Source organism: Rhamphochromis sp. 'chilingali', assembly GCF_963969265.1.
Source record: "Rhamphochromis sp. 'chilingali' genome assembly, chromosome: 16".
Taxonomy (NCBI): domain Eukaryota; kingdom Metazoa; phylum Chordata; class Actinopteri; order Cichliformes; family Cichlidae; genus Rhamphochromis; species Rhamphochromis sp. 'chilingali'.
In genome coordinates, this window is record NC_137943.1 from 28,077,303 (window position 1) to 28,100,489 (window position 23,187).

General features: G+C 43.2%; 2 protein-coding genes across 3 annotated transcripts in view; both read right to left on the reverse strand.

The window, feature by feature from the left end:
* atp1a2a (ATPase Na+/K+ transporting subunit alpha 2a) overlaps nt 1-4,795 on the reverse strand; it is a 53,415-nt gene extending 48,620 nt beyond the window's left edge. The window contains exons 1-4 of the mRNA XM_080862169.1: nt 4,652-4,795; nt 3,713-3,787; nt 2,391-2,450; nt 1,415-1,618 (exon numbers count right to left, since the gene is read on the reverse strand). Of these exons, the coding sequence (XP_080718295.1) occupies nt 1,415-1,618; nt 2,391-2,450; nt 3,713-3,787; nt 4,652-4,663 (351 nt within the window). The 5' untranslated portion in view covers nt 4,664-4,795. The remainder of the gene's footprint in view (nt 1-1,414; nt 1,619-2,390; nt 2,451-3,712; nt 3,788-4,651) is intronic.
* Nucleotides 4,796-8,112: 3,317 nt separating this feature from the next.
* On the reverse strand, nt 8,113-22,762 carry mpz (myelin protein zero). 2 transcript variants are annotated; one of them, XM_080907140.1, is made up of 6 exons: nt 22,526-22,762; nt 21,003-21,169; nt 18,282-18,495; nt 17,388-17,517; nt 16,831-16,873; nt 8,113-11,680 (listed from the first exon to the last, which is right to left on the reverse strand). In XM_080907140.1, exons 1-6 carry the CDS (start codon nt 22,569-22,571, stop codon nt 11,594-11,596), a joined length of 687 nt encoding a protein of 228 aa, XP_080763266.1. In that variant the 5' UTR covers nt 22,572-22,762; the 3' UTR covers nt 8,113-11,593. The 2 variants fall into 2 exon arrangements, with proteins under 2 accessions (XP_080763266.1, XP_080763267.1); XM_080907141.1 differs by lacking the exon at nt 8,113-11,680 and adding an exon at nt 11,692-11,968.
* Between the last annotated feature and the right edge of the window lie 425 nt (nt 22,763-23,187).

The window sequence follows — 23,187 nt, forward strand, 5'->3', positions numbered from 1 at the left end:
CTACAGTGAGTAACACCCAAACCATCTAGATAGATAAATACCACTTTAAGCAGAGGAAAAGCTTGTCCTTTGAAATCTCTTTACTCTCTAGCCTTTGGTTTAAGATTTGATTCAAAGCAGCAGGTTTAAGATTTGATTCAAAGCACAGGACTCCTGTGAAAACCTAAAAGTACACCCCCTGACTCAGTGGCTTGTAGAACCACCTGTAGCAGCCATAACTTCAACTAACAGTTATCTGTATAACCTTATCATTCTTATGGCTGCAAAACGACCACATAAACATAACCAGTCCTGCACTGTGCTGCTTTTTTCCAAATGTGGTGCTGTGCCTTATGGTCATTTAGTTTTGTCAGTCCAAAGGACATTATTCCACAAGTCTTGTGGGTTGTTTAAATGCAACTTTGCAAAGCTAAGCTAAGCTGTGCTGCCATGTTATTTTTCGAGGAAGGAGGCACCTGGCAACCCTTTCAAACAAGCCAAATGAACATTTAGGTGTTCAGTGTTTTTCTAATGGTACTGTCCTGAATTTTGACATTTAACATGCTAAGTTACAGCTGCAAAGTTGGCAATGTAGCTCTTGGACTTTCCCTTAGCATTTCACAGTCTGAAATTTGGGTGAATTTGCTGGGACATCCACCCCTGGGAAAACTGTGGCATTATGTTAACACACGCCTACCTCAGACCAGCAAACTGCCAAAATATCTGTTTTTATGGAGGTGGTCACATTTACTGTTCATCAATAATCAAGTGTATCCGATTGGGATCACAGGACTGCTACTCACCCTCTTAATCCCTACTGAAATTTTAATGGCATACTTAGTTTTTCACATAACTGCAATCTTCTTTGCAGTCATTTCATATTTAATTTTTATCCCCACTGGAGTTTTGAGGGGTCTAACAGAATGGTCAAAAGGATGTGTGATGTAATCAGATGAATTTTGTCACTGTTCTCACCCCTTTTGTATACACCTCTGCTAACACTGATTTGATTTATATGATTGTTGGTACAACTCTGTAACTTGTGCTTATGGGAAATGATGTTGAGTCCCACCAAAGTTAGAAAAAGCAGGAAAATCCATAAAGTTTGTAAAATTTGCTAGACCTGGAGGAAACTTTAAATTTCATATAAAATTAGAATTAGATAAGTGCTCCACATAACCAGAGTACATCTGTCTGAACAAGATTAGAAGAAGTTAAAATGATGCTTTCTTATGCATGGACATGTGCATTTCCAGCTCTGTGTAGCTATATATCTGAAGGAGCTGTATGCAGGTGTTTGAGTTGACACCCTGCATCAGTATATATAATGTATTTTATAACTGCAGCTGCCTTTGCTTTTCTGCACGTCTTACTCTGAGTGTGTGATTAATATGTTAGGTCCATATGTGTGCAGGTTTTACAAGCAGTTTCTCACATTGTCATTGGGCGGCTCCTCCTCTGTGGCCACCTGAATACTGTAGGCCAGGAAGCAAAGGATGGCCCCAATCCACAGCAGAATGGAGAAGCCGCCGAAGAGCTGGCGGCAGAATTTGACCCACTCCGGCGTGGTTGGGGGAGGAGTCAGAGTGTTCGGACCATCCCTGGCAAGATTCTCTACAGCTCTGGCATTGGTCAGACCCTGGGGGAGAGCAATTTTTAGGAATAAATGTCTTTCTGCTGTCACAGGCAATCTTATTACAACACAATGGCCCAGTTTTCACCTTGGCTTAAAAAGCAATTTTACAGCTGTAGTTGCAGAACATCAAGTGTCCCCGTCTGGCCTATTTAACATCACAAGCATAGAAAAGATGCTCATCTAAGATGCTCTGTTGGATGTACCTATTGAACATTTTCCTCTTAATTTCTTTTTTCCAATATCTCATTTAGCAAAATCCCGTGTAAATATCCAAAGTGCTATGATTTAATTAGAACAGATAATCACACATCTGATTAATTGACTTTGATTGATTGTCTTTGGAGCTTGACAAATGTTTGACATTTTTACATCTTGCACTATTTCCCATGGTGTAGAGCTTTGATTTTTTTTCCATGCTCATCTTTAAAAAAGAAGATAAAAAGATAAAATCTTATTGACCTCACCTGGAATGTTACAATTAGAATCAGCAGCAGATGTGGTGAAAGCAAAAAAATGATGTGGTTTATCTGCAATTTGTTTTTATCCTGAAGTGTGTAAGTTTATTTGAGTGTGCAACGGATTAAAGATGAAGAGGTGACACTGGGGAGAGCCTATGTTGACCAAAGTAATGCTTGGTCTCCGTTTGGATGTTGCTCTTCAGTCCGGGCAACGAGAGATTGCATCTCTGTACGGGATATTACAGCAGCTCTTTCTTGTGTGCTTGTGTGCAAGCGTACATGTGTACTTAAGAGAGTTTGTGTGTGGCTGACATTACCAGTCTGAGGTCCACTGCATATCGTTTCCCCAAATCATCCAGATCTATTTTGTGGTCATCCTGCAAAAATAAAATGTTTCTTTGATACTGAAGCCTCAAGAATCACAAGCGCAAAGCACAGGTGCACTACAGCACTGTTTATTTATTTATAAGGAACCCCATTAACCCCATTAACCCCATTAACCCCTGTCTTTCACTAATAAAAGAGTTTATTGTTTGTATCTAACAAGGATCCATCACCGACAGACAGACAGATGAGTAAACTCTATTGTGTCTTGAGTGTGTAAACCAATAAAAACTGATTGTTTCCTGCTGCAAAGAAAAGAAACCCACTAAATTTTCTTGTTTGGTGGCACATTTCTGCTACTGGCCCAATCCCAAGACATTTCCACTGTGGGTGAAATGGAGTTTGGCAGTGTAGCAACAAAAACTTCAGCCATCAGCTGTCAGGATTGTATCATTCACACAGGATGAAGGGTGAATTTCTTAGTAAGACAGGGGAAAATCCATATTTTTCCTCACCAACAGCCGCCTCACTAGCTGCAAGTAATTTGGCCACAATCAAGTAAAAAATTAGATATTTAGTATTTAGTATTTATTTATTTATTGTCATTGTCAAGAACAATGAAATTGCGTTTGGGGCTTCCATACAACCCAAAAAAAAAAAAAAAATAGTTTGTTTTATTTATAAGCACCTAAACCTAGTATTGATTAGCTATTGTCTGGTGGTGGTGAAAATGATTTCTGTGGGGAAAAAATGCAGGAAATCAGTAACTAAAGAAGTGTATGAGCCAGACAGATCAAAGCAAAATTAAACACAAAACTTCTCCTAAGTGTTGACAATATCAAAGGGATTCTTTTCTTTAATCAGTCACAAGCCAATCTGATAACTGACAAGAGCGACTTTATCAGAGATAAAGTAGCAAAAGGCAAAACTTAGCCCACTTTTCATGGACATCGCTTGGCTGCATTCTGACAGCACCTCAAAGAGCTACAGCTCTGCACAAGACGAAACTCTGCACTACACTGCTGGTGGCCCACAAATTATTCAGTATCTTTCCGAGTACAAAGAGGAGCAGCCAGAGGGTGGCTGAGCAGATAGGAGAGGACAGACTGGCTCACAACTAGTCTGCAATTGACTGCACTAAACATGTTGGATTGCCATTTTGTTTATGGGTCACCGTTTTCATTTATAGCCTTGTTAAATAACCTGGTGTCTTTGGAGTAACACTATTTGGGGATCATTTGGTAGCAGCGGCATTGGAATCAATCACTGTGCCGAATGAGTATGAGATGGAGCAGTGACAGCTTGTTTTTCTTACCAAGGCCACCTCCTTCTTCAGCTCATCCAAGTTCTTTCCCTTCTTATTCCTCTTCCCTCCGTTCTCGGCACCACACTAGGGGAAAAGAGTGCAATAACTATACATTAGGGTATCATCGTAAACCTAAAATAAGTGGGAAAAGTCACTTGCTTGGTAGGCACATTGTGCCCAGCCATTTACATTCAGAGCGACAGAATGCAAGCATCAATGTGAACACAATGGACTTTGTGTTTCCTTGTTTATTTCAATCTCCTGACACTGTTGGCAAACCATTCACCCAATATTGACGAGAAAATATCTTTTTCTAATACTGCAAGTTCCTCATTTATGAGTGCGAGCGAGAGTGTGTGTGTGTGTCACGAACAGTTGGAAGAAGTGTGCATCATGGAAATCATCTGCCGCTGTCAGTCTCCTCCTGGTGGCACGTGTGCATGTCAGTGAAGGAGGGATATACAGCGTGAATGAGAGGAGAGTGTGAGCAAGTGACACAGTGAAAAAGTAATCAGAAAGAGCCAAACAGGGAGCACAGAGCCGGCGGAGTGCCTGAAATGTGTCTGGCATAGCAATTTCCCACCACTGTGTGTGAGGAAGATTACCAGGCTGTCCTCCCATAAAGCTAAATGGAATGGGCCTGATGGAGAGAATAAAAGCAAAATTACGTAATTACCCAAATAAACAGCAAGCCGAGAACAAAACTTATTGAGGAGGAAAGCCATTATCCTGAGATGTTACTGTCTTTTTTTGTTTGTTTGTTTTTTCAAAAGGCATCATTCTGACACTTCGAGACATCAAGTGCTGAAGACGCATTTAGGAAAGTCTGTGATGCATGTCCACACCATATGCTGTCATTGCACATATATTACAGTAAGTAATGAGCGATGTTCATTCATTCATTCGCTGATATTAGAAAGAAAAGCTTCAGAAATCAAGAGAACTCACCCCTTTGCCCATGTTGGACGTCCAGATGTCGGCGGGTTGTAATGTAAAGGACAGCACTTAGGAACCCCGGCCACAGTTGAGACTCTCCTCCCACGTGTGGAAGACACTGGTGGCTTTTTTGGGCCTGGCACCCCCACCACCAAAAACTCCTGTCAGGGTAACCTGACCCATACACCCCGCTCCACTGGCTCTCCCCATTAGGGCTTCTCCATATTCACACCCACCCACCCTACCGTGAGCAAATGGTCCCACGCACACACGGCAAGTACCTGCACCTGCTTAATACGTCACTGCCTCCTGTCACAACACACAAGGCCTCTTAGAGAACAATGGCTCTTCAATCACTCGTGTCAACACTACAAGTGAAACCTTGGTAGCAGCATATCATGCAGCATTTCTAACAAACATCATAATGAGGGACCGTTAGTGACCCTTAAGAATTCTCATTAAGACTCATTATCATGCAAAGGGAAGCACAGTGTCCAGCTGTTCGTGAACAGTAATGATAGTGAGAAACTGCTGTGTTATTGTATAGCGCTGAAATGATTTCTTCATTTGTCCTGTGCATGAAATCAATGTGACTCACTGCCAACACAACACTTAAATTAGCTTAAAGTCCAAGTTATTTACTACATAAGGTGGGTCATGACCACTGCGCCCACACAACAGATGCTGCAGATGATCTTGTATCTAATGTGCACCAAATGTCTTATCACTTTTTGCCAATTGCTTTTAGAGCAGATTCTATGCTTGGTGTCTGCTTACATTGCATTGCATCTAATCCTGTATGAACTTTGTACTTTAGGTCTAAGCGCCTGTACAATGAGTTTCTCTGCAGTAAAGGTCTTTTATTTTTAATGGTATATTAGCATGGTTGTTTGAAGTTCAGCATAAAACTCTGTGTAGATAAAGCTTCTTATTAAAGTGTCTAAGACATAAGCCAGAGAAGTGATCGTACAGGTCAATTAAACGAGTAACCTTCTAAGAGAAAAAGTATCTTTAAATCTAACTTGGAGGTTGTATATTTCACTGATGATGGCCTAAATCTTTGTACTAAATGTCACCAATTCAGAAAAAACGTATAAATAAATATGTGCAAAAATGAAATCCTCACACATCAAAACCCTTTAGAATTTCACACTGGACTTAATTACAAGAAATATAAAAGAGAGCTATAAACACGCACAGATACTTTGATTCATTTGAAAAAATAAAGTTGAATTAACAAGCATTGCTTCCTTTGTGGCAAGCACCTGATAAATGTGATAGAAAAATGGTATACATGAGTGTAAGCAGATAATGCCTTCAGTGCATACTTAGTCTTTTTACTTGGCAAGGGAGTTAATCCCAGGAGACTCCTGTGTAAATAAGCAGATGCATATTTACAGCCTGGTACAAAAATGGGGCTTTGATCAATTTTCTTGTTCACAGCTGTGTGGGGAAATTTTTTAATAACTAATTTATTTAAATCTGATCAAGCCTAAATTTCTCAATTTGAAGGGCATAGAAATGCTGCTACTACCTTGAATGACAGGTGGGTCCCGACTAGGCGCAAACCTGCGTCACATTAGCTGAAGATGCTACTACTCCGTAATCATGTTTGTTTCGAGCATTTATCATGCAGTTAGCTCCCAAATAATGGGCTTATTGCAATGTTTATTGTACCACATGATTAAATAACAACTCTGATGCTCAGTTCTGGTAAGTAAAATTTGAGTATTATTAGCAATTTAGCGCTACTGTACTGTAATTAGCAGTTATCTGTGAAGGTGCCTTGCTAACCAAGTTAGCAGACAGCTTAGCCATCCTCCCTCTCTGTTATTATATCAAAACTCAGGAGTTATTGTCTTAAAATTTCAACTCAATGAATGACCGCCTTTAAGTTTCAACAAACCTAACTTAAAATTTTGAATTATAAGGACATTTGTAGCTCTACACTAAGCTACCATGTATTAACTCGATATTTGCCTGTCAACCTTCTACTTATATATTTAGGCATTCTGTATGTTTTGATTGATGAGTGAGTTAATTCTCATTTATTTATTAATTTATTTGTTGGTGAAGGGGATATCAACAGGCAGGAGTGTGCTGATGCTATTGTGTCAACTTTAAATCATTTAAATAAAATCTGATGTTGCTCTTTTATTTTTAATACTTTGTTAAAGTTACAGATATCTTTTAGTGTAATAATATACACTTTTTATATTTTACAACATAGTTGTTTGTCAATTCTAAATAGGCAGCTTTAGCTGGTGAATACGTGACCGTTTTTACAGGTCATGGTTGCATCCTCTACATTTTTGCCAAACAGAAAGAAACTTGCAACTTTGTGCAAGTCCATGAACAGTCAAATTTTGTTTTTGTCTTTTTGTTTCACTTTTGTCCCACCAATCCCGAGAGAGTGAAGCCACAACATGCTCTGCAGTAATTCTAAAATCCTCACTACAGTTCATAACAGGTGTAACAACAAAATATATCAGAGTGTATGAGCAACTTCAGCCATCCCTGAAGTTGAACTCAGTTGTCTGGAAACTTTGGGTTGCTCAGGCAAGCGATCTGGCTTTATTACTCCACAACTAATTTCTGGCTAAAGTCTGGCTTATACAGTGCATTATCATCCATCCAGTTTAACTTTGGGAAGCACAGCATATAAGCATCTGTTCCACAATGTCACAAGATAATACAAAAATTCCATCTGCATCAGCTTTAAATTGAATTTTTAACACATTTAATTATGGTTGTTTGAATAATCCAAAATAAACCTACATTTGCAGCATTCAATGATCTCCCATTGGCCAGTCAGTCATACACTGTCTCCGGGCAAGTCACCGCACATCTGTTAAAGACTCTGATGTGAATAATGAGGCAAAGTATTTTTGAAAAGGTTATGCTCACTAAATCCCACCAGCATGTTAATTCAGGGGAAAAAATCCCCTAAAAAAATTGTATGTTATTTTGCCATTTCGTGAAAGGGTGGTTAATGGTTGCTAGGCATTTATTTCCTGTTTATCATTATTCCTTTTTGATTGTAGGATTGCAAAGGGCATGATGAGGAGAACCCATTTTAGCGCTCACCTGCCACCATCATGCAGGAAAGCTTAAAAGTTTAATTTCAAAACTGAATTCCTTTTGTACTTACAAGAAAACCACCACCTGGTGATCACTGTGCAGCATTTAAAACCGCCAGATTACATCCTCTAAAATGGTCTTTCTGAAAATGCAAAAAGCTTTCAGATAGCTAATAAGGTTAGTGCTGTTCTATAATGAGTTTCACTTCTCTTGCCAGCAGTAAGCATATTCAAATATTTCAAATGGTAACTATATCATTTTGGAAGGACCTTCGTCTTTTGAAAAGTTCATAAAAGTGAGTCTTGGCAGAGACGTACGTGACAAATTTACAGAAAGCTTAGCACTCGGCATAGAAAGAAAGACACGGCAGGCACTTTCAGCTGGGTTTACTTTTGTCTTCTGTTGACAACAGCTGGCGACGTGGGGATTTTATTTTTATTTACGTTCTCTTTACAACATATTACAGTCACCAAAAGTTGTTAGTGGTTCGAAAATGATCACAAGCATTAAAATAAATGTAAAAAAATGTAAGAAGCTCCAGTCATTTCAAATGAAGGAATGTTATTCTGCAACTACGACTAACACGGTTCAAAATACATACAAAACGTGTGTTTAAAAGGCAGTTTTAATGCTGTTTGTCTTACGTCAGGTGTCTGTGTGGCTTTGCTGAAAAAAGAAGAAAACATTCTAACTAATCCATTTGACTGGATAGTTAAACAGCGACTAGTGAAACCAGTTATATCGATGTGGATTTTAGCACCTCCATTCCTGTTATGAATTTTAAAGAAACATTCAAGTCTACGCTTTCCACCCTGCATATTAAGCTCACCAATCGCAGTCCATCTTTGGCTCAGGGTTGGGGAAGGAGCACCTTTAAAAGAAAGCTCTGGGGGAAGAGGAGGCTCTATCTGTAGTGATACATATGGATTTTTGGCTGGGCTTAACACACCAGATAAGTCTCTTCCTCTAAAGATTTCTCCCACAGCAAGCACCTTCTCCCCCCATCTTTTTTTTTCCTTCCCAGCCACATCGCGCTGCATCTAGGGCTAACCAAACCCTTATCCACCCTTCATCTTCTCTCTGACTCCGCACAACAACCTTGATTTCCCTTCATCTTTGAATAAAACATACCATAGAGACAGCCACACAGTACCTTCCATAACACACAAGGTCAGAAATATGACATATTCCAAAGAGTTACATTACATTTCCTCCCTGCCTCCATAAACATGTTCTCCATGTGTTTTCTTGCACACATGTAAAAAAGCCTCAGAAACATTTGCTTTACTTGGGGTGACATACTGCTTTTGTTTTTTAAACTTCATATGTAATCTAATTTTTAACACTTTTAACAAGACACACATATACATAAAACACGCAATGGCGACCGGAAAAGAGCTAGCTAGATTATAAGTTTTTGTTTGGCGTCTTCAGTGAGGACTAAAGGCGGATTTGTGCCCATCCGTTTCCTTCCTCTGGAAGTAGTGGGCAGAGGAGAACCTTTTGGCTTTCGAACCAGCAGAAAAAAAAGACAGTAAAGGGCCGGAGAAGAAGGGCTGGCAAAGGGACGTGCCCCTTAGGGAGGTGGTGCTTGAAGGGCAAACGAGAGGGCGGTGGTCGATCACTGGTGAACACGAAGGGAGGGGAGAGAGAGAGAGATGTCCATCACCGAGTTGAGAAAAGAGAAGAAGCAAGAGGAGGAAGGACAGAAGAGAGAGGAGCAGAGCATTGAGCTGTAGGCCTGGCAGTCAGATAAGGAGAGGCTTAAAGAGTGGAGTGGATTGTGTGTAGGCCTTTTCTGTGGGGGAATAATGCAGTGCAGACTCACTAACTGGCAGGAAGAGGAAGAGATAAAGGAAGTCAAAGACGTTAAGGACGGCGAGAACAAAACAGGGAGTTTAGAGAGAGGAGATGATTCTCAAGATGGGGGCTGACATGAAGAGCGAATAACAGAGGAGAGGAGACCGCAGAGGAGGCAGGGAGGGAGATGTAGAGAGAGATATCTTGTTACCAGCACACGCTAAAATAATTAGCCCTGGGTTGGCGAGGAGAAACGTGCAAGCGGATTAACTGGACCTAAAATAACTCTGAAGCTGCACCTCTTCCTGGTAAGCTCTTTTGTCAGACTCGTGAGAGCGTTCGCCAGCCTCGGGGGCCGTGACGTCATTCCAGGTTGTCAGTCCCCGGCCGTCGAGTCAACAGCAAACCGCCTCATGCACTTAGCGCAAAACAGCACAGCAGGGCCCCCACCACCACCACCTGCTCTGCTCGCCTCTCTCTTCCACCCCCTTCCCCCAATCTCCTGTCGTCTGAAAAATGTGCAGCTGTTACAGTAAGCCCGTACGCTCTTATAGGACCAGAAATAGCCCCCTTTAGCCAGGGCAGGGACACAGCGACAACCTCCATTAGCTCAAATGTGAGAGGATTGAATCACCCCGAGCTCGAGGGCTTGAACCTCTATCTGCGCCGGCTGAGAGCAGGAATCATATTTCGCTCCCACTATCACTCTCCTGTCCCTCTCTGTCTCGCTTTTTCTCTGTCTAAAGTCCAGAGTGCACTCGCAGCTCCGCTTAGTGTGTGTGTGTCTGTGTGTGTGAGTGCGTGTGTGATTGAGTTGTAAACATTAAGCGGGGACATTCAGGGGACTCTAAACACGAGGGGATATCTTTCAGGTTCCTCTTAAGGAAGTTATGTACATAGTTAGGCCCTAAACAGTTTTACAGTTTGCCCAATGAGCGCATACAGGATCTCCGGCGAGGCGTCGTGAAAATTATTTGACACCATTGCCGCTGATATAGTGGGACTATTCTTACAGCCAGTGCTGTCTTGAAAGAGTAGAGATAATAGAAAATAATGGGGGTTGCATCAGGCTGGGCGGAAAAGGAGGGAGCAGACTAGAGGATTGGAGGCAGTCATGGAGAAGTCAGACCTTTATCTACAGGAGGAAGAAAAGAGGGAAGGGAGGTGAGAGAAAGAGAGAGAGAGAGAGAGAGAAACAGGATAGAGCAGTTAGCATATAAATCACTTCTGTAATTTGAATTAACAAGAAAGTCAGGAAATTCACAGTGAAAGGAGGAAGAAATGGAATAGGAGAGGGGAAGAGAAGGAAGATCAGTGTGAGGTGAGAAAGTTGGAGTTTGACATGTCGCCTCTGAAAAAAGCAAATTGGCTTGTCCCTGCAGCCAGGGCTTCGTGATGCGTATCGGACGCACTTGGAGAAAGCTCTTCTTTTTTTTTCGGTGGATAGGATCACAATGAAAGGAACCAGAAAGGCAGAACCCAGCGAGCAGCTTTTTAGATTTTGTTATCAAACCAAGCCGTCTTAGGGTCTCGCTTCAAATGGCATATCTTATGACCTGACAAAAGCACTCGGGGTGCTGGCTGGTGTAAGAGATTATCACGACATCTAAGATCTCAGCCAGTATAGCTGCGTTTATAATCATCAGCCTGTGACAGGAGCAGTTATGATTTGACTCATTTATTCAGGGACTCAGGTTAGCGTTGTGGGTTGAAAGCAGGTTTGTGGTTTCTCAATAGACTTCCCACTCTCTTATCTTCGATGGGTCCCCCACCTCCCTCTCTCGTGGTCTGTTATTTGAAGGTGAGCTGATTGGCGAGCCTGGAGAGGAAGCCAAGCGGTTCGGACCTCCCTGTCCCTCCTTCACCGCTGGGGCCCTCCTCACCATTTCTGCGAGTCAGCTCCAGCTCGATGGTCATCAGTACCCGACCCGAGCCCTCCTCTCCTCCTCCCCCCGCCCTCTCTGTTTTTCTGACTATGGTTCGCTGCTGCTGCTTGGGCTGGGCCTTCCCCACCGCCTGGCGTACGGGCTGGAGCAGCCGGTCAGCGAACCCGCCCCAGCCCCTCCCCGTATCCTATTTCTTATCCTTGCGTGACTCCTGCTTCTTCTTTTCCGAGGTGGCCGCCTTCACCTTGGAGGGGTCGGCGGGAGGCACAGGGCCCTGTGGGGGGAGGAGGGAGAGGGGAATTGGGGGGAGAACAGGGGAGGAGAGTCACTTCAGGAGGAAAGGAGCGTGAGGAAGAAGAGAGAAAAGAAGGGGGGGGGGGGGGGTGACACAGGTGTGTTAGAGGTGAGAAGATGAAATATGGGGTTAGCAGGATGGGTGGAAATGTGAAGAGGAGAGAGAAAAACACATTTAGGTGGAAGAGGAGGAGGAGGAGGGTGAGGAGGTAGAGAGAGAGTTCTTTTAGGGGAGGGGGTAGCAAGTGAGGGGGGGCGGTGTCCAGAGCTGTAAGGGGGTGACAAAACAGGTAACCATGCGTTAGGATGGGACCCAGTGGCAGGTAGGCTCCATACACCTGTGACAACTGAGTGACAATTGATGATTAACAAACAGACAAACACACACACACATGCAGAGTAGATTTTGATTGGCTATTGAGCAAATATTTCCCTTGAATTATTTACATATCCAGTGTCTTTGAATTTGGCCTTGGTTTGTATGAATTAACTCTTTGCCGTCCTTGTCTCGGTCAAAAATAGATCCCTTTACTCTACCAGCCACATTCACCCATTCACTCCCACACATTCACGCAGTGCTTTTTATACTATACATACAGCACTTTTACTTTCACTTATCAAACACACATAAATGACACATCAGGTGCAGTTTCAGGGTTTTGAAATATCTCGCCCAAGGACGCTTTCGCATGCCGACTGAAGGCACCGGTGATAAAACCACCGACCTTCTCATTAGTGGACGATCTGCTATTCCTTCTGAGCCACCGCTGGATCCTTCAAAGAAAATGTTTACAAATGTCTCAAATTTAGCTGGAAAGTGTTTTCATCTAGGTTACATTTCAGTGCTGAACATTATTCCTCTGACTGGAGTTCACTACGGAGTGAAGACCTTTAGCTCAATGCGAGGAAGCCGTTTAAACACTGTTGAAAGTGCCGCTGCAGATGGAGCCGGGACAGTTAAACGCCACGCATTGAACTCTTTTTAATTATTTTTAAAAGAATGCTTTTTCATGATTAAAATCGAGACAATTTTGCTTTAAAGTCTGACTTTGTGACTTATAAATAATTATACTGTTGTCATTTTTCTTCTCCCGTTTTTATGTGTTTCGCTTGTTCAAATACATAAATGGTGAAAATCCAATATGTTTGCACGACCCTATTGAAAAGAAATGCATCTCTTGGGGGGTTAGCCTGTTAAATATGAAACATGTTTTGATCCCAGACACGCTTCATTCGACCATTAAATACTAGATGTCTGGTATATGTTTTAGACTTTTACAGTTACACCAAGAACAGAAAAATTAAATCATTTCCAGGGTAGCTGCACTTTGAGGCACAGCATCCCATCACATTTAAAAAGGGCAGTTCCAGGGTCAGAGTGGCAACAGAAAATTAAATATTTCTGAAGTATCTAACTGAGCTACTGAATAAATAATAACTAAAGTGTGCAGGGGAATAGTCGTTATAAATCTTCAACACTGTTTTGCTGTAGCTGTGGTCAGGGACAGGCCTGCGTAATCTCTTAACATCATCCAGGCCTCCGGTTACCCTTTGAGGGTTTGGGTTAAGGTTAAGTTATGCATCATAACAGAAGAACTGAGAGCTAGGTACACTTCACTTAATTTTTAAAAGTAACATGCTCTAGTTTGAGAGCACGCTTGTTTAACCTGTGGCTAAAACACACTCTAACCCTAAACCTGAACGAGCCAAACTCTTTATTTAGCTTCTGCTTATGTAACTTTGCAGTTTTACTGGCAGTCCTTCTGTTTATCGTTTGTGTGTTTTCAAAAAAAAAATCTCCTATAAGAAATCTATAAACGCAGGAGGAGGAGAGAGGGAAAATGAAGTAAAGTGTTGCTTCATTTGAGCACAACAAATCCAGGAGGAAAGACTTGACCAAGTGGAGATAAGGTCAAGGCAACACTTAACTTTACAATAACTGTATTCCAGTGCATTAACCCCTGAGTTAACCTATTGAAAACTATCACAAGCGCATGATAATGCTTTGATGGAGCCTAATAAAACTTTGCTCGTATGTAATGGTTTTTATAATGCCATTCCTTTTGAACCCCGGGTCAGCACAGTGTTGTCGTGTTACAGAGAACAGAGTGAAGAGGGAAGCGTGCCGGATATGAGGCTTTGAGACTGAAATACTTCTCCTCTAATACGTGAGGTTAGTCAACAGTGGAAAGCACACTAGAGGCGGTTTCTACCCACTGAAGCTCCCAGTAATAATACCCCGCTGATTGCATTACAAAATTTATCTTCTTTAATTACGCACTCTGCAGAAGCTGCACACACAGACGGCAGTTGAGACACACAGTGCAACCAACTCGACAGGGAAGCTGCAAGGGCCGTCCGGTGTCATTATCTTCGATCATGCTTACATTCTCTCATACATCACTGTATTGTTTACCATTATGCATCCCACGATAGGCTCGAGTTTTGCACTGCAGTGTTTTCCATAGCTCCCACGCTAACGACGGGCTTGCTTCGTAAACACACTCCAGCCTGCTTATGCAGAACGCAGTACCACCCTCGTTACAGGGGCTGCACACACTTCAAAGGAAATGTGGGTACAGTGGCAAAATAGGAGGGACTGGCGGGGAGGTAGATAGGTAGGTAAGTGGCTGCGTCCCGTGCTGCATACTAAAAAGAGAAGGTGACAGGTGAGGAGGGAGATTGAGAGGTAGATGAAGAGCGAGAGGTAGTGATTTTCTGTCTGGAACCAAAGCTGATCAGAACCCAGAATACTTGAGGAGGGAGAGGAGAGAAACTGGAACGGGAGAGAGGAAGGGGGCGGCGGGGCGTGGAGTGGAGGGTGAGGAGGCAATCGGCAGAGAGAAAGAGAGAGAGAGGGAGTTAAAAAAAATGAAAGAGCAAAGGAGTTACAGATAGATGCTTCTCATGGTCAGCAAGGTAGTCGAAGGCATGGAGAGAAGAGGAAGATGCGACTGAAGAGTGGGAGACAGGGGACCGGATAAAAGGAATCTGAATGAGAGAGAGAGTGTGCGAGGGAGGGAGTGGAGTGAAGTGAGGCAATTGGGGAGTGGAGAAGAATGGGTGGGTTGTGTGTCTGTGTGTGTGTGTCTGTGCTCAGATCGATACTGAGTGCACTCAATTATCATTCCAGTACAGTGCGTGTGTGTGTATGCGTGTTCAATCCTGTGAGCTTTCTTATGTGTGTGGCTGCAGGGTAAAGTCCTCTTCCACAACTCCACCTAATGGGGAGTAGCGGGCACCACAGGGTTCCTTTGTCTCTCTGTCTCGCTCACCCTGTTGTTCACTTCCCTGCCCAAAAGCCTTTTTTGAGATTTGTAGTGCAAGCCCAGCAAACAGAGGAGCGACGAAGACGGCGATGCTGATGCAAAATTGTGTCATGTCAGCAGAGCCTCCTAATAAGGGCTATTTGATCAAACAACCACTTATGAGCGCACTGTAAACTCCCACGAGTCCTCTCTGTGTGTGGTGTAGCTAGAAGACCAGAACCAGCTCAGAGGAGCAAAATAAATAAATAAGCTAAAACACACTGGAGAGTGAGCTCAGATGGAAAAGCTGTTTTCGCTGTATATTTTTCTTCCAAGCAGAGACTTGCAGGAGAGTAACTGCAAATGACAACGTTGTCAAATATTTCAGTGTCCTTTTGGCGGCGAGTTATTTATTCATATATGCACTGTCATCCGCCGCAGGCACTTGAGAGCAACTGACTGCAGCTCAAGAATAACCTGACAATCATATGACAGTAGAAAGGAAAGAAGAAGACAGAAGGAGGAAGCGGGGCTCCGGGGAGATGAGAATGAGTGCACTTGTTTAAGGTAGGAGGAAGTCTCGGTCCTTGCCGGTGTCGCCCTCTAGGTTTACGCTACAGGGGCAACATGGCGCACTCCGGAGCCCGCCACCGCTTTACAGTTTGCTTCTACCTGTGGCTAAATGACTTGCTGTTACAATAACACCTTTGATCTCCTGCCGCGGATATCTTTACACGTCTCTCGTTTCAAAGCCGAGTCTTGATTGTTGAAAACGCCTTGAACTCAAATCCTTTGACTTCTGTCTCTCTATTTTTTTCTTTTTCTTTTTTTATTATCAGCATGCAAAGCATACAGTCGATTACAACCCTGCAGCCCCCACATTACCACAGAGTAATCAAACAGAACTTGCCCTGGTGCACAAAAGAATACAAGCCACCAAAATGTCTGATTAATCCACCTCTTGAGGCTATCACACCCCCATGAGGAACAGAAGTGGGAAAAAATACACCAACTCCTTGGCGTGCAGCAGCGTAAAACCACTGATAACAGCCCAGACCATAATAGACCCCGTGATTTTCATTTGACTCCCAGTGAGCAAAATCAGCAGCTCCCGTCCATTTCCCCACTGCGAGCAATCATAGTCCCATTCAGTAAGGCAATAGCATTAGTGCCATAACCTGGCCTCGGCCATTTCACAGTCACTGGTTTGAGTTTTTCCTTCTTTTTTTTTTTTTTTTTGCCCCGTAGCTGTGTACTGGCACCATAGTGTTAGGACGCCTCCCATCCCACCCCCGAGGGAGCTGAAGCAGTGGTGAGGACCACGAGAAAGAAAGGTGTGACGGTGTGGGCTTTAAAGCACCACGAACGCTGAGACGACACAAGAATTTAACAGCTTGAACACTGTTATTAGTGTTAGCGGGCCCGGCTTTGAATGGCATGTTATTTTGTTGTTGATATGTTGCTGAGAGGAGGAGCCGGCTGAGTGTGAGGGCATACTCGAGCTGGTTGGACTGGCATCGGGGGAATGCGATTAGGAAACTGTGCCGTTATGCACTGTCATGTTGGATGTGTGCTATTGTGTTGCTGCACTGCAACAGAGGAGATGAATATTCCCTCTGACAACATGTTTCCTGAGCCCAAATACTCAAACACTGAATGCCATTGTAACCTCTCCAAAAGCACATCATTTTACTATTAGCGCCTGAATGTGACAGCAAACCAATCTGTTGCTTTTGGTGTTGTCGGCTGGATGTGTATATGCGCCGGTCTGTGTGTGTGTCTGTGTGTGTGGTGGGGCTGGAAGGAGGCAGAGGAAGAAGAGGAGCGGGGGCAGGAAGGAGAGGAAGAGAGGCATGTGGAATAAGTAGAAGGAGAAACTTGCCTGTCTCTGCTGTGAACCCTCTTTCTTTTTCTTGCCATGTTTGCTGGAGGGGACAAAAGAAAGACAATGTCAGGATGTCGAATCTATCTCTCCCTCCAGTGGTCACAGGGCTGCATTGCCTGGCAGCCATCATAAAGAACATCAACTTAATCTACTGGCCCTGTCTCAAGCACAGCCCCCAGGTGCTAGATGTGTTAAGATCTCATAAGACTGGAAGATTGGAAGGGTATAAGCAAGATGATGAATCTGTCATTTTCATGATCTAGTAGATAATCCACTCAGAAACCTTCACTTCACTACTTTTAATCATCTCGCCTTGGACCTGAGCAGTACTGTTTTTAGATTAAATCTAAATCGAGAGATCATTATCTGTGTCTTTACAGCTGACTAACTTCAATTTTAAACTCCGCACACCTAACCAAATCAAATCGTGGTACAGCAGCTATGCCAGCTTGGCCACGCAGGTGTCCATGCCAGGGATGGGCTCCGGCTTCAGCTCCAGTCCCTGGCAAAAACCCGACTGGCAGAGAGCCGCCGGCCACAGGCCGGGCACTGACCTGACACTGAGGCTGAAGACTCGGCGTGCCACCAGGAACCTCATCAGGTAGTAGATGACCACGATGAGCACCAGCAGCCCCAGGACCACCCCGATGATAGCTCCTGTGATCACGCCAGCCTGGATGGGCACTATGAGTGGACGAGAGGAAAAAGCAGATGAGGAAAGGTCAAAAAGGACAAAGATGGAAAAGTGGCAGTGGAAAGCAAATGCCAGGTTGAAGTCAGGAGTGTTCATAAGAAAAAAAATAGTAAAGGAGATGGAAAAGAAACGATGCTGTCATTTGTGGGAGGAAATTGGTAGGAGAGGAAAGGGTAAACAAAGCTAAAAGGAAAGTGAATAAGAGATGAAAGAAGGAAAGAAAAGTAAAGCAAAAGATAAAATAAAGGTTGAATGAAAGATTAAAGATACCAGCACAGTGAAGGTAGAGAAGGAGATGAAGCGACAGAGAGATAAGGTAGAATAAAGGTGAGATCAGAGAGAGAGTCATGGAGAGAGGTGCTGAGGGAGAAAGTGGAAGACGATGGCGTAGGGGATGGAAGAGAGAAATGGGAGGAGAAGCTGAGAAGGAGGGGGAGAGAAGAAGTGAAAGGGAGGCAGTGATAGCAATCGCAAATAGAGAAAGAGATAAAATTGTAATTGATTTCATTTAATGGGAGGTGCGAAGAATTCTAAATGAGGCAAAGCAACGACTGGTTTGAAGACAGTCGCTTGATTCGGATGAACGGCGAGAACTGAGATTAATTTCAGAGTTTCAAATGATTAAAACAAATGAGAACAGTTCACTTTCAATGGAAAAAAAAAAAGAATCACTGAAATATAGCATTCAGGGCGGGTGGGAATCTAGCAAGCAGGAATTTAATTTAGGAGACAAACCCCCCACAGGACGTCTCACCTTTCTCAAACACCAGCAGTCGGACACTGGAAGGCCGGCCCACTATGTCAGGGGGGTTCTTGGCGTCACAGGTGAAGGTGCCGTTGTCATTGAGCTCCAGGTTTTTGAGCAGGATGGATCCGTCACGGCGACCTGGGTTTCCCACAAACTCCAGTCTGTCTCTAAAGGGACCCTTGTTGTCAACGTAGGCAGCACCACCAGTGTAGTGGAAGATCTACAAAGGACAGTCAACACACTGTCACTCTGACTAATGCTGCATTTGGATGTTTAGTAAGTAGAGCAGCAGATCAGACCTGTGATTTCCTGCAATAACAAATTTTGCCACTATTTGTGTGCATTTTTAAAAAAATATAGAGATGCACGAAGCACCTGTCAGGGGGACACTCATGGAGCATTAGAAAAAAATAGGGCACAGCTTTTAAAACTGGCAAGCAGCTTTACACGAGGGCCAGAAAATAATATTCAAAAGCAGCTCCTGAGGGGTGTAGCAAATGTGACGCCAATTACTACTGCACGAAAAACATATACAACATTTATAACTAATATATGGTGGATAATTGATAACTGAGGGAGTTTGGGGAATTCCAGGGAGTGGACCAAATCCCAGTGAAACATATGAGCAGTCTATTGTTTTGCATTTATAACCTATTAATTATTAAGTCCATTCAGCGTGCTGCCATTACTGCAGCAGCAAGTCTACAGTCATTACCGCTGCCTGCTGACACTGACTGCGGTGACCTATAGATAGTTTAACTGACAGAGTTAGCCAGTTTACTGTTTCTGATGCAGACGTTGTGCTTGTTTGGTTGCCCTATTTAGAGGTTCTTATCTTTCCCAATAATACAACAGTAGGTTGGATTAAATTAGCCCATTCTTGATTTATTCCACCACCACAGCTCCCAGAGCAAGAGCTAGCTACCTGTTTCACTGTATTAAATTAAGCAGATGCACACTAATCACTGTGGTACTGCAGTTAGCCATGATGTTGTTACTGGGAACAAAGCACTTTTTCTTAATAGTTTTGGTCTGTTTCTTGTGCACATCTTGTGCTCTGCACACACAGGTTAATGTATATGGTCTCAAACCAGGCAGCTTACAGCTTATTGAAGGCTTGTAAATCTCACTCCTGCTGGACCAGCTTAAACTGCAGTATTGACTGCACAGTGTTGTCAAAGGTAGTTTTACATGTAAAGCAATTTAAAAGCCGGAAGCAAAGGAGAGCTTTGCATTTAGATGTCTGCATAGTGTCATGGCTTCTGGTTCTTCTTCCTGGAAGAAGTGCCATGACTTTTAAAATGATGACACGCCGTCACCAAGTATCGATTATTAAACATTAAATGGTCACAGTGGCAGAATAAGGGTGATGCTCTGGATTTTACAAGGTCAAGGTCAAATGTGTCTTTCAAGGTTTCATCTATAAATAAAGACCTGAGGCCTGCGGTTGCTGTTACCAAGTCCCACGTGAAAAGAAGAGGACCTTTCATATGATTAACGTGTCAGAAATCAAGTATGACATTTTAAAGGGACAAATGCAGCGTGACAACAGATAGAGATATGAAACTGTAAATCTGTCCAGGCAGGGAAAGAAATGAGCGACTGAAGATAAGTGAGGAAAAAAATAAATAAAAGAAGAAGAGAAGTCTAGTTTCAAAGTGAGGCCACCGCGGGAGACAGATGAAGGCGAAGGAGGTGAGGGAAGGACATAATGAGAGAGGAGGGGAGGGACAAAGAAGGTAGAGCTGTGGAGGAGGAGATTAAGGGAGGTGGACAGAGGGAGGCGCAGTCAGGATGGGGAGATAGAGAGATGGCAGGATGATAAGGGCAGGGAGAGTGAAATTAAAGAGCAGGAGGCAGGTGATGCAGCGGGAGGAGTGGGGAGATTAGCAGAGAACGTTGCTTTTAGTTAGTGCAGATGTTAGAGTAAACTGAGTACTTGTGTATGATGACATTTCAGATATGCACAGTACTGCATTTGCTGGATTAAACATGGATTTGTTTTTGGATAACCGCGCTCCCTCAGTGCTCTACAAATCACTTTGTGAATTTTGGAAGACATTTAAAATACAGACATCCGAAGATTAAAGAACATCTCCCGAGAGAAATCAAATCGCGTGGCCTCCAAAAGAAAACCACACCTTCTTCCTATTATCGGTTTTCTCCCTTTGCTTGCTGTGTTTCACAGAGATGGTGAAAACAATAAAAAGTATTTTGGCAGAAAATATAGACATTGTTGGCAAGTCTAAATTTCTGTCAGTGCAGCAGACTTGTGTACTTCCCTCCTAAATATTTATACATGACTTTGTGAATGTGAGAACAGTGGGAGTAAACAACATAAGAATGTCATTCATGCAAATAGCAAAAAAGGAGGGAAGGCTCTCCTGCTGCAGCCCGCTTTAGTGATTTACATCTGGCTCTTTAGCTGCCAAATGCTCCATTATTTCAACAGCTAGACGCTATCGTTGGCTGTCTGCTGTATAATTCTGGACAAGAGATGTTTTACTGACACAGCTGCATGCTGCAGATGAAAACAACACTGTTGTGGGCAGGGAAACAATGGCTTTATAGATACCACACTCGGTGACGTTTCGCTGGAGTTTCATCAAGCGCAGCTTTGATGCGACTATACTTGAATTGCTTGTTCCTTTCAAAGTAGCCGACCTATAAACACACAACCTTTCATTTTGCATAGCGTGTGTATATGTGTGTGAATTTGAGTATTACAGAGATGGAGTCCCGTGAGCCATCGGGCCTGTATGTCCAGGAGAAGGTGACGTCCTCCGAGGTCCAGCGCCAGGAGAAGAAAGAACAGGAGAGTCGGATGTCAGAGCCCACCAAGGCGTGCCGCTCCCAGCCAGTGTAAATCGCTATGGCCTGGGACTGCTCAGGCACTGGGAGACACAAAGCAGGTTTAAGTAGTTAATTCACACATAGAATAAAACAAAATATTCTGGGAGCTCATATTATTTTTGATACTATGAGCTGACCTTCAGGAATCTAAATCTGTAACTACAAAAACACATGTACATAGTTGTTAGTGTGAGCTGGTATAAAAAAATTAACATGCACTGTTTCTTAGAATACCTTGAGTACCTTTGTGAATATTTTTACACCTGAACTGTTATCAATAGACACAAAGTAGTCCTCTTTTAGCATAATCCTAGGTGCATGCATATACATCCAGATAGTCACTGACAAACTGCACATTAAGTGGGGTCAAATGTGCCATTGATTCAGAGTTGCACTCAGTAAATATTTGGGTTGTCTCTGAAAGGGGGAGCTTCATTTTCTCCATTGGTATGGATAATGTTGGCCTAATCATGTGCACAGTTTATGCTTGAATAATATTTAATGATCTATGTTAATTCAGTCTTGGCTGCAAAACTCAATATTTTAACTTCCTCCAAAAATGCACTCAGCATCTCAAACAACTACCAAAGCCCCTTGGAGCTGCACAGCCTCGCCGCTGAGCAGTATCATTTTTTTTGTATTGTTCACTTTCCCTTGGACCGCGCCACCAACGAGTCACAGTATTCTCACTGCTGTATCAACACAAATGCCCTTAAGCACTCTGGAGTTTTCAACACCCAGGGAGTAAAGTTCGCAGCTTTCGCTGTGCACATCCTTGAGCAATAGCCAACCCCCGCAAAACTTGTCAATGAAATCACGCTTGACGTTTTTAATTAAAATTCCGACGGAGTTTAGAAAGCTGCCTCCTCGAGAGCAAAAACTCTCAGTTAAAAAGCTGCAATGCTGCTGCTCTTTAAAGTTACATGCTTGGAGACACCTGCTTCGAGAGAGAAGCACAGATGGACGGTGCTGACCCATTTACTGGAATGCATGCAAAAAGAGACTGAATCTTCTACAGGTGTACTGTTGGCCTTTTAGATTAAATCAATACAGCAAATGCCAAGATATCAATTAAAATGCTTTAGCTAAGTGTTAATCCAGTGTAGTGGGAGGTATTAGAGTGCACTCTGAGATTGATTCAGTATCAAAGCTATTAGACCTTTTTCATTGTCATCAAGTTTATTAGTTTTCAGGTAGCACAAAACAGACAAAAACCCACTTTGCCATATCCTCACATCAATAGAAAGATCATTTCTACATCATCACTTTCAGTAGATTAAGTTAAGTGTGAGCTTTTTTTGTTAGAGAAGTCCTCAAAAATGAAGTTAAAACTTTAAAAGAAGATGTTTTCTTTCATTTTTCCCCCCGTTTTGTTTTTTTTTTTTTTTTTTTGTTACCTATTCCCAGGAGGGCAACCGACGTCAGCGCCAAAAACGTCAGCATGGTCTCTGGCTTCTACGGAGCTCCCAAAAGACTGATGCTGCAGACCCGTCTGGAGTCGGTCGAGGAAGAGTCCCTCTCTGGAGGGAGCGTGAGTGGAAGGAGGAGAAAGAAAGAGGTAAAAGAGAGTGGAGGGGTGCAGGATGCCAGGACAGAGGGCTTCAAAACAGGACAACAACAGAAAACCCACTGTCCCAAGTTTTATACCCAACCACACCCCTCGTTCAGGCCTCAGCCCGGCCCATTCCTCCTCTCCTCACACTCCCCTCCTCCCGGCTCGCTCCATTTCCCTCTCTGAAATAAATGAGCGCATGCTGTCTTTTGAAGTGGAAAAGAAAGGCAGGTGACAGACACCTCCTCAGTACAGTAGTTGGTGAATTAATTGGATAAACAATAGGCAACTAGGGGCGAATTTGCAAAGTATGTGCGACATTACAGAGTGATGAATGTGATGTGTCACATTCAACCCTCACCTTGATGTGACTGAGCTGACAGGAGATGCTAATTAACACTTAGTGTGTAGGTGCAGGTAAAGGCGTGTGACGGGGACTCGCGACCATATGCGGCTGCTCTGTATGTGATCACTGCTCGCATGTTAGTATAACATGGAGAGATCCAG

Bases quoted from the DNA above. Each gene is read 5' to 3' on its own strand.
- mpz (XM_080907140.1), bottom strand. From the start codon at position 22,571: ATGCTGACGTTTTTGGCGCTGACGTCGGTTGCCCTCCTGGGAATAG. The intron at 21,170-22,525 runs GTAACAAAAAAA...TGTGTCTCCCAG, and splicing joins GGTTGCCCTCCTGGGAATAG to TGCCTGAGCAGTCCCAGGCC. The intron at 17,518-18,281 runs GTGAGACGTCCT...GTCCACTCATAG, and splicing joins ACTGCTGGTGTTTGAGAAAG to TGCCCATCCAGGCTGGCGTG.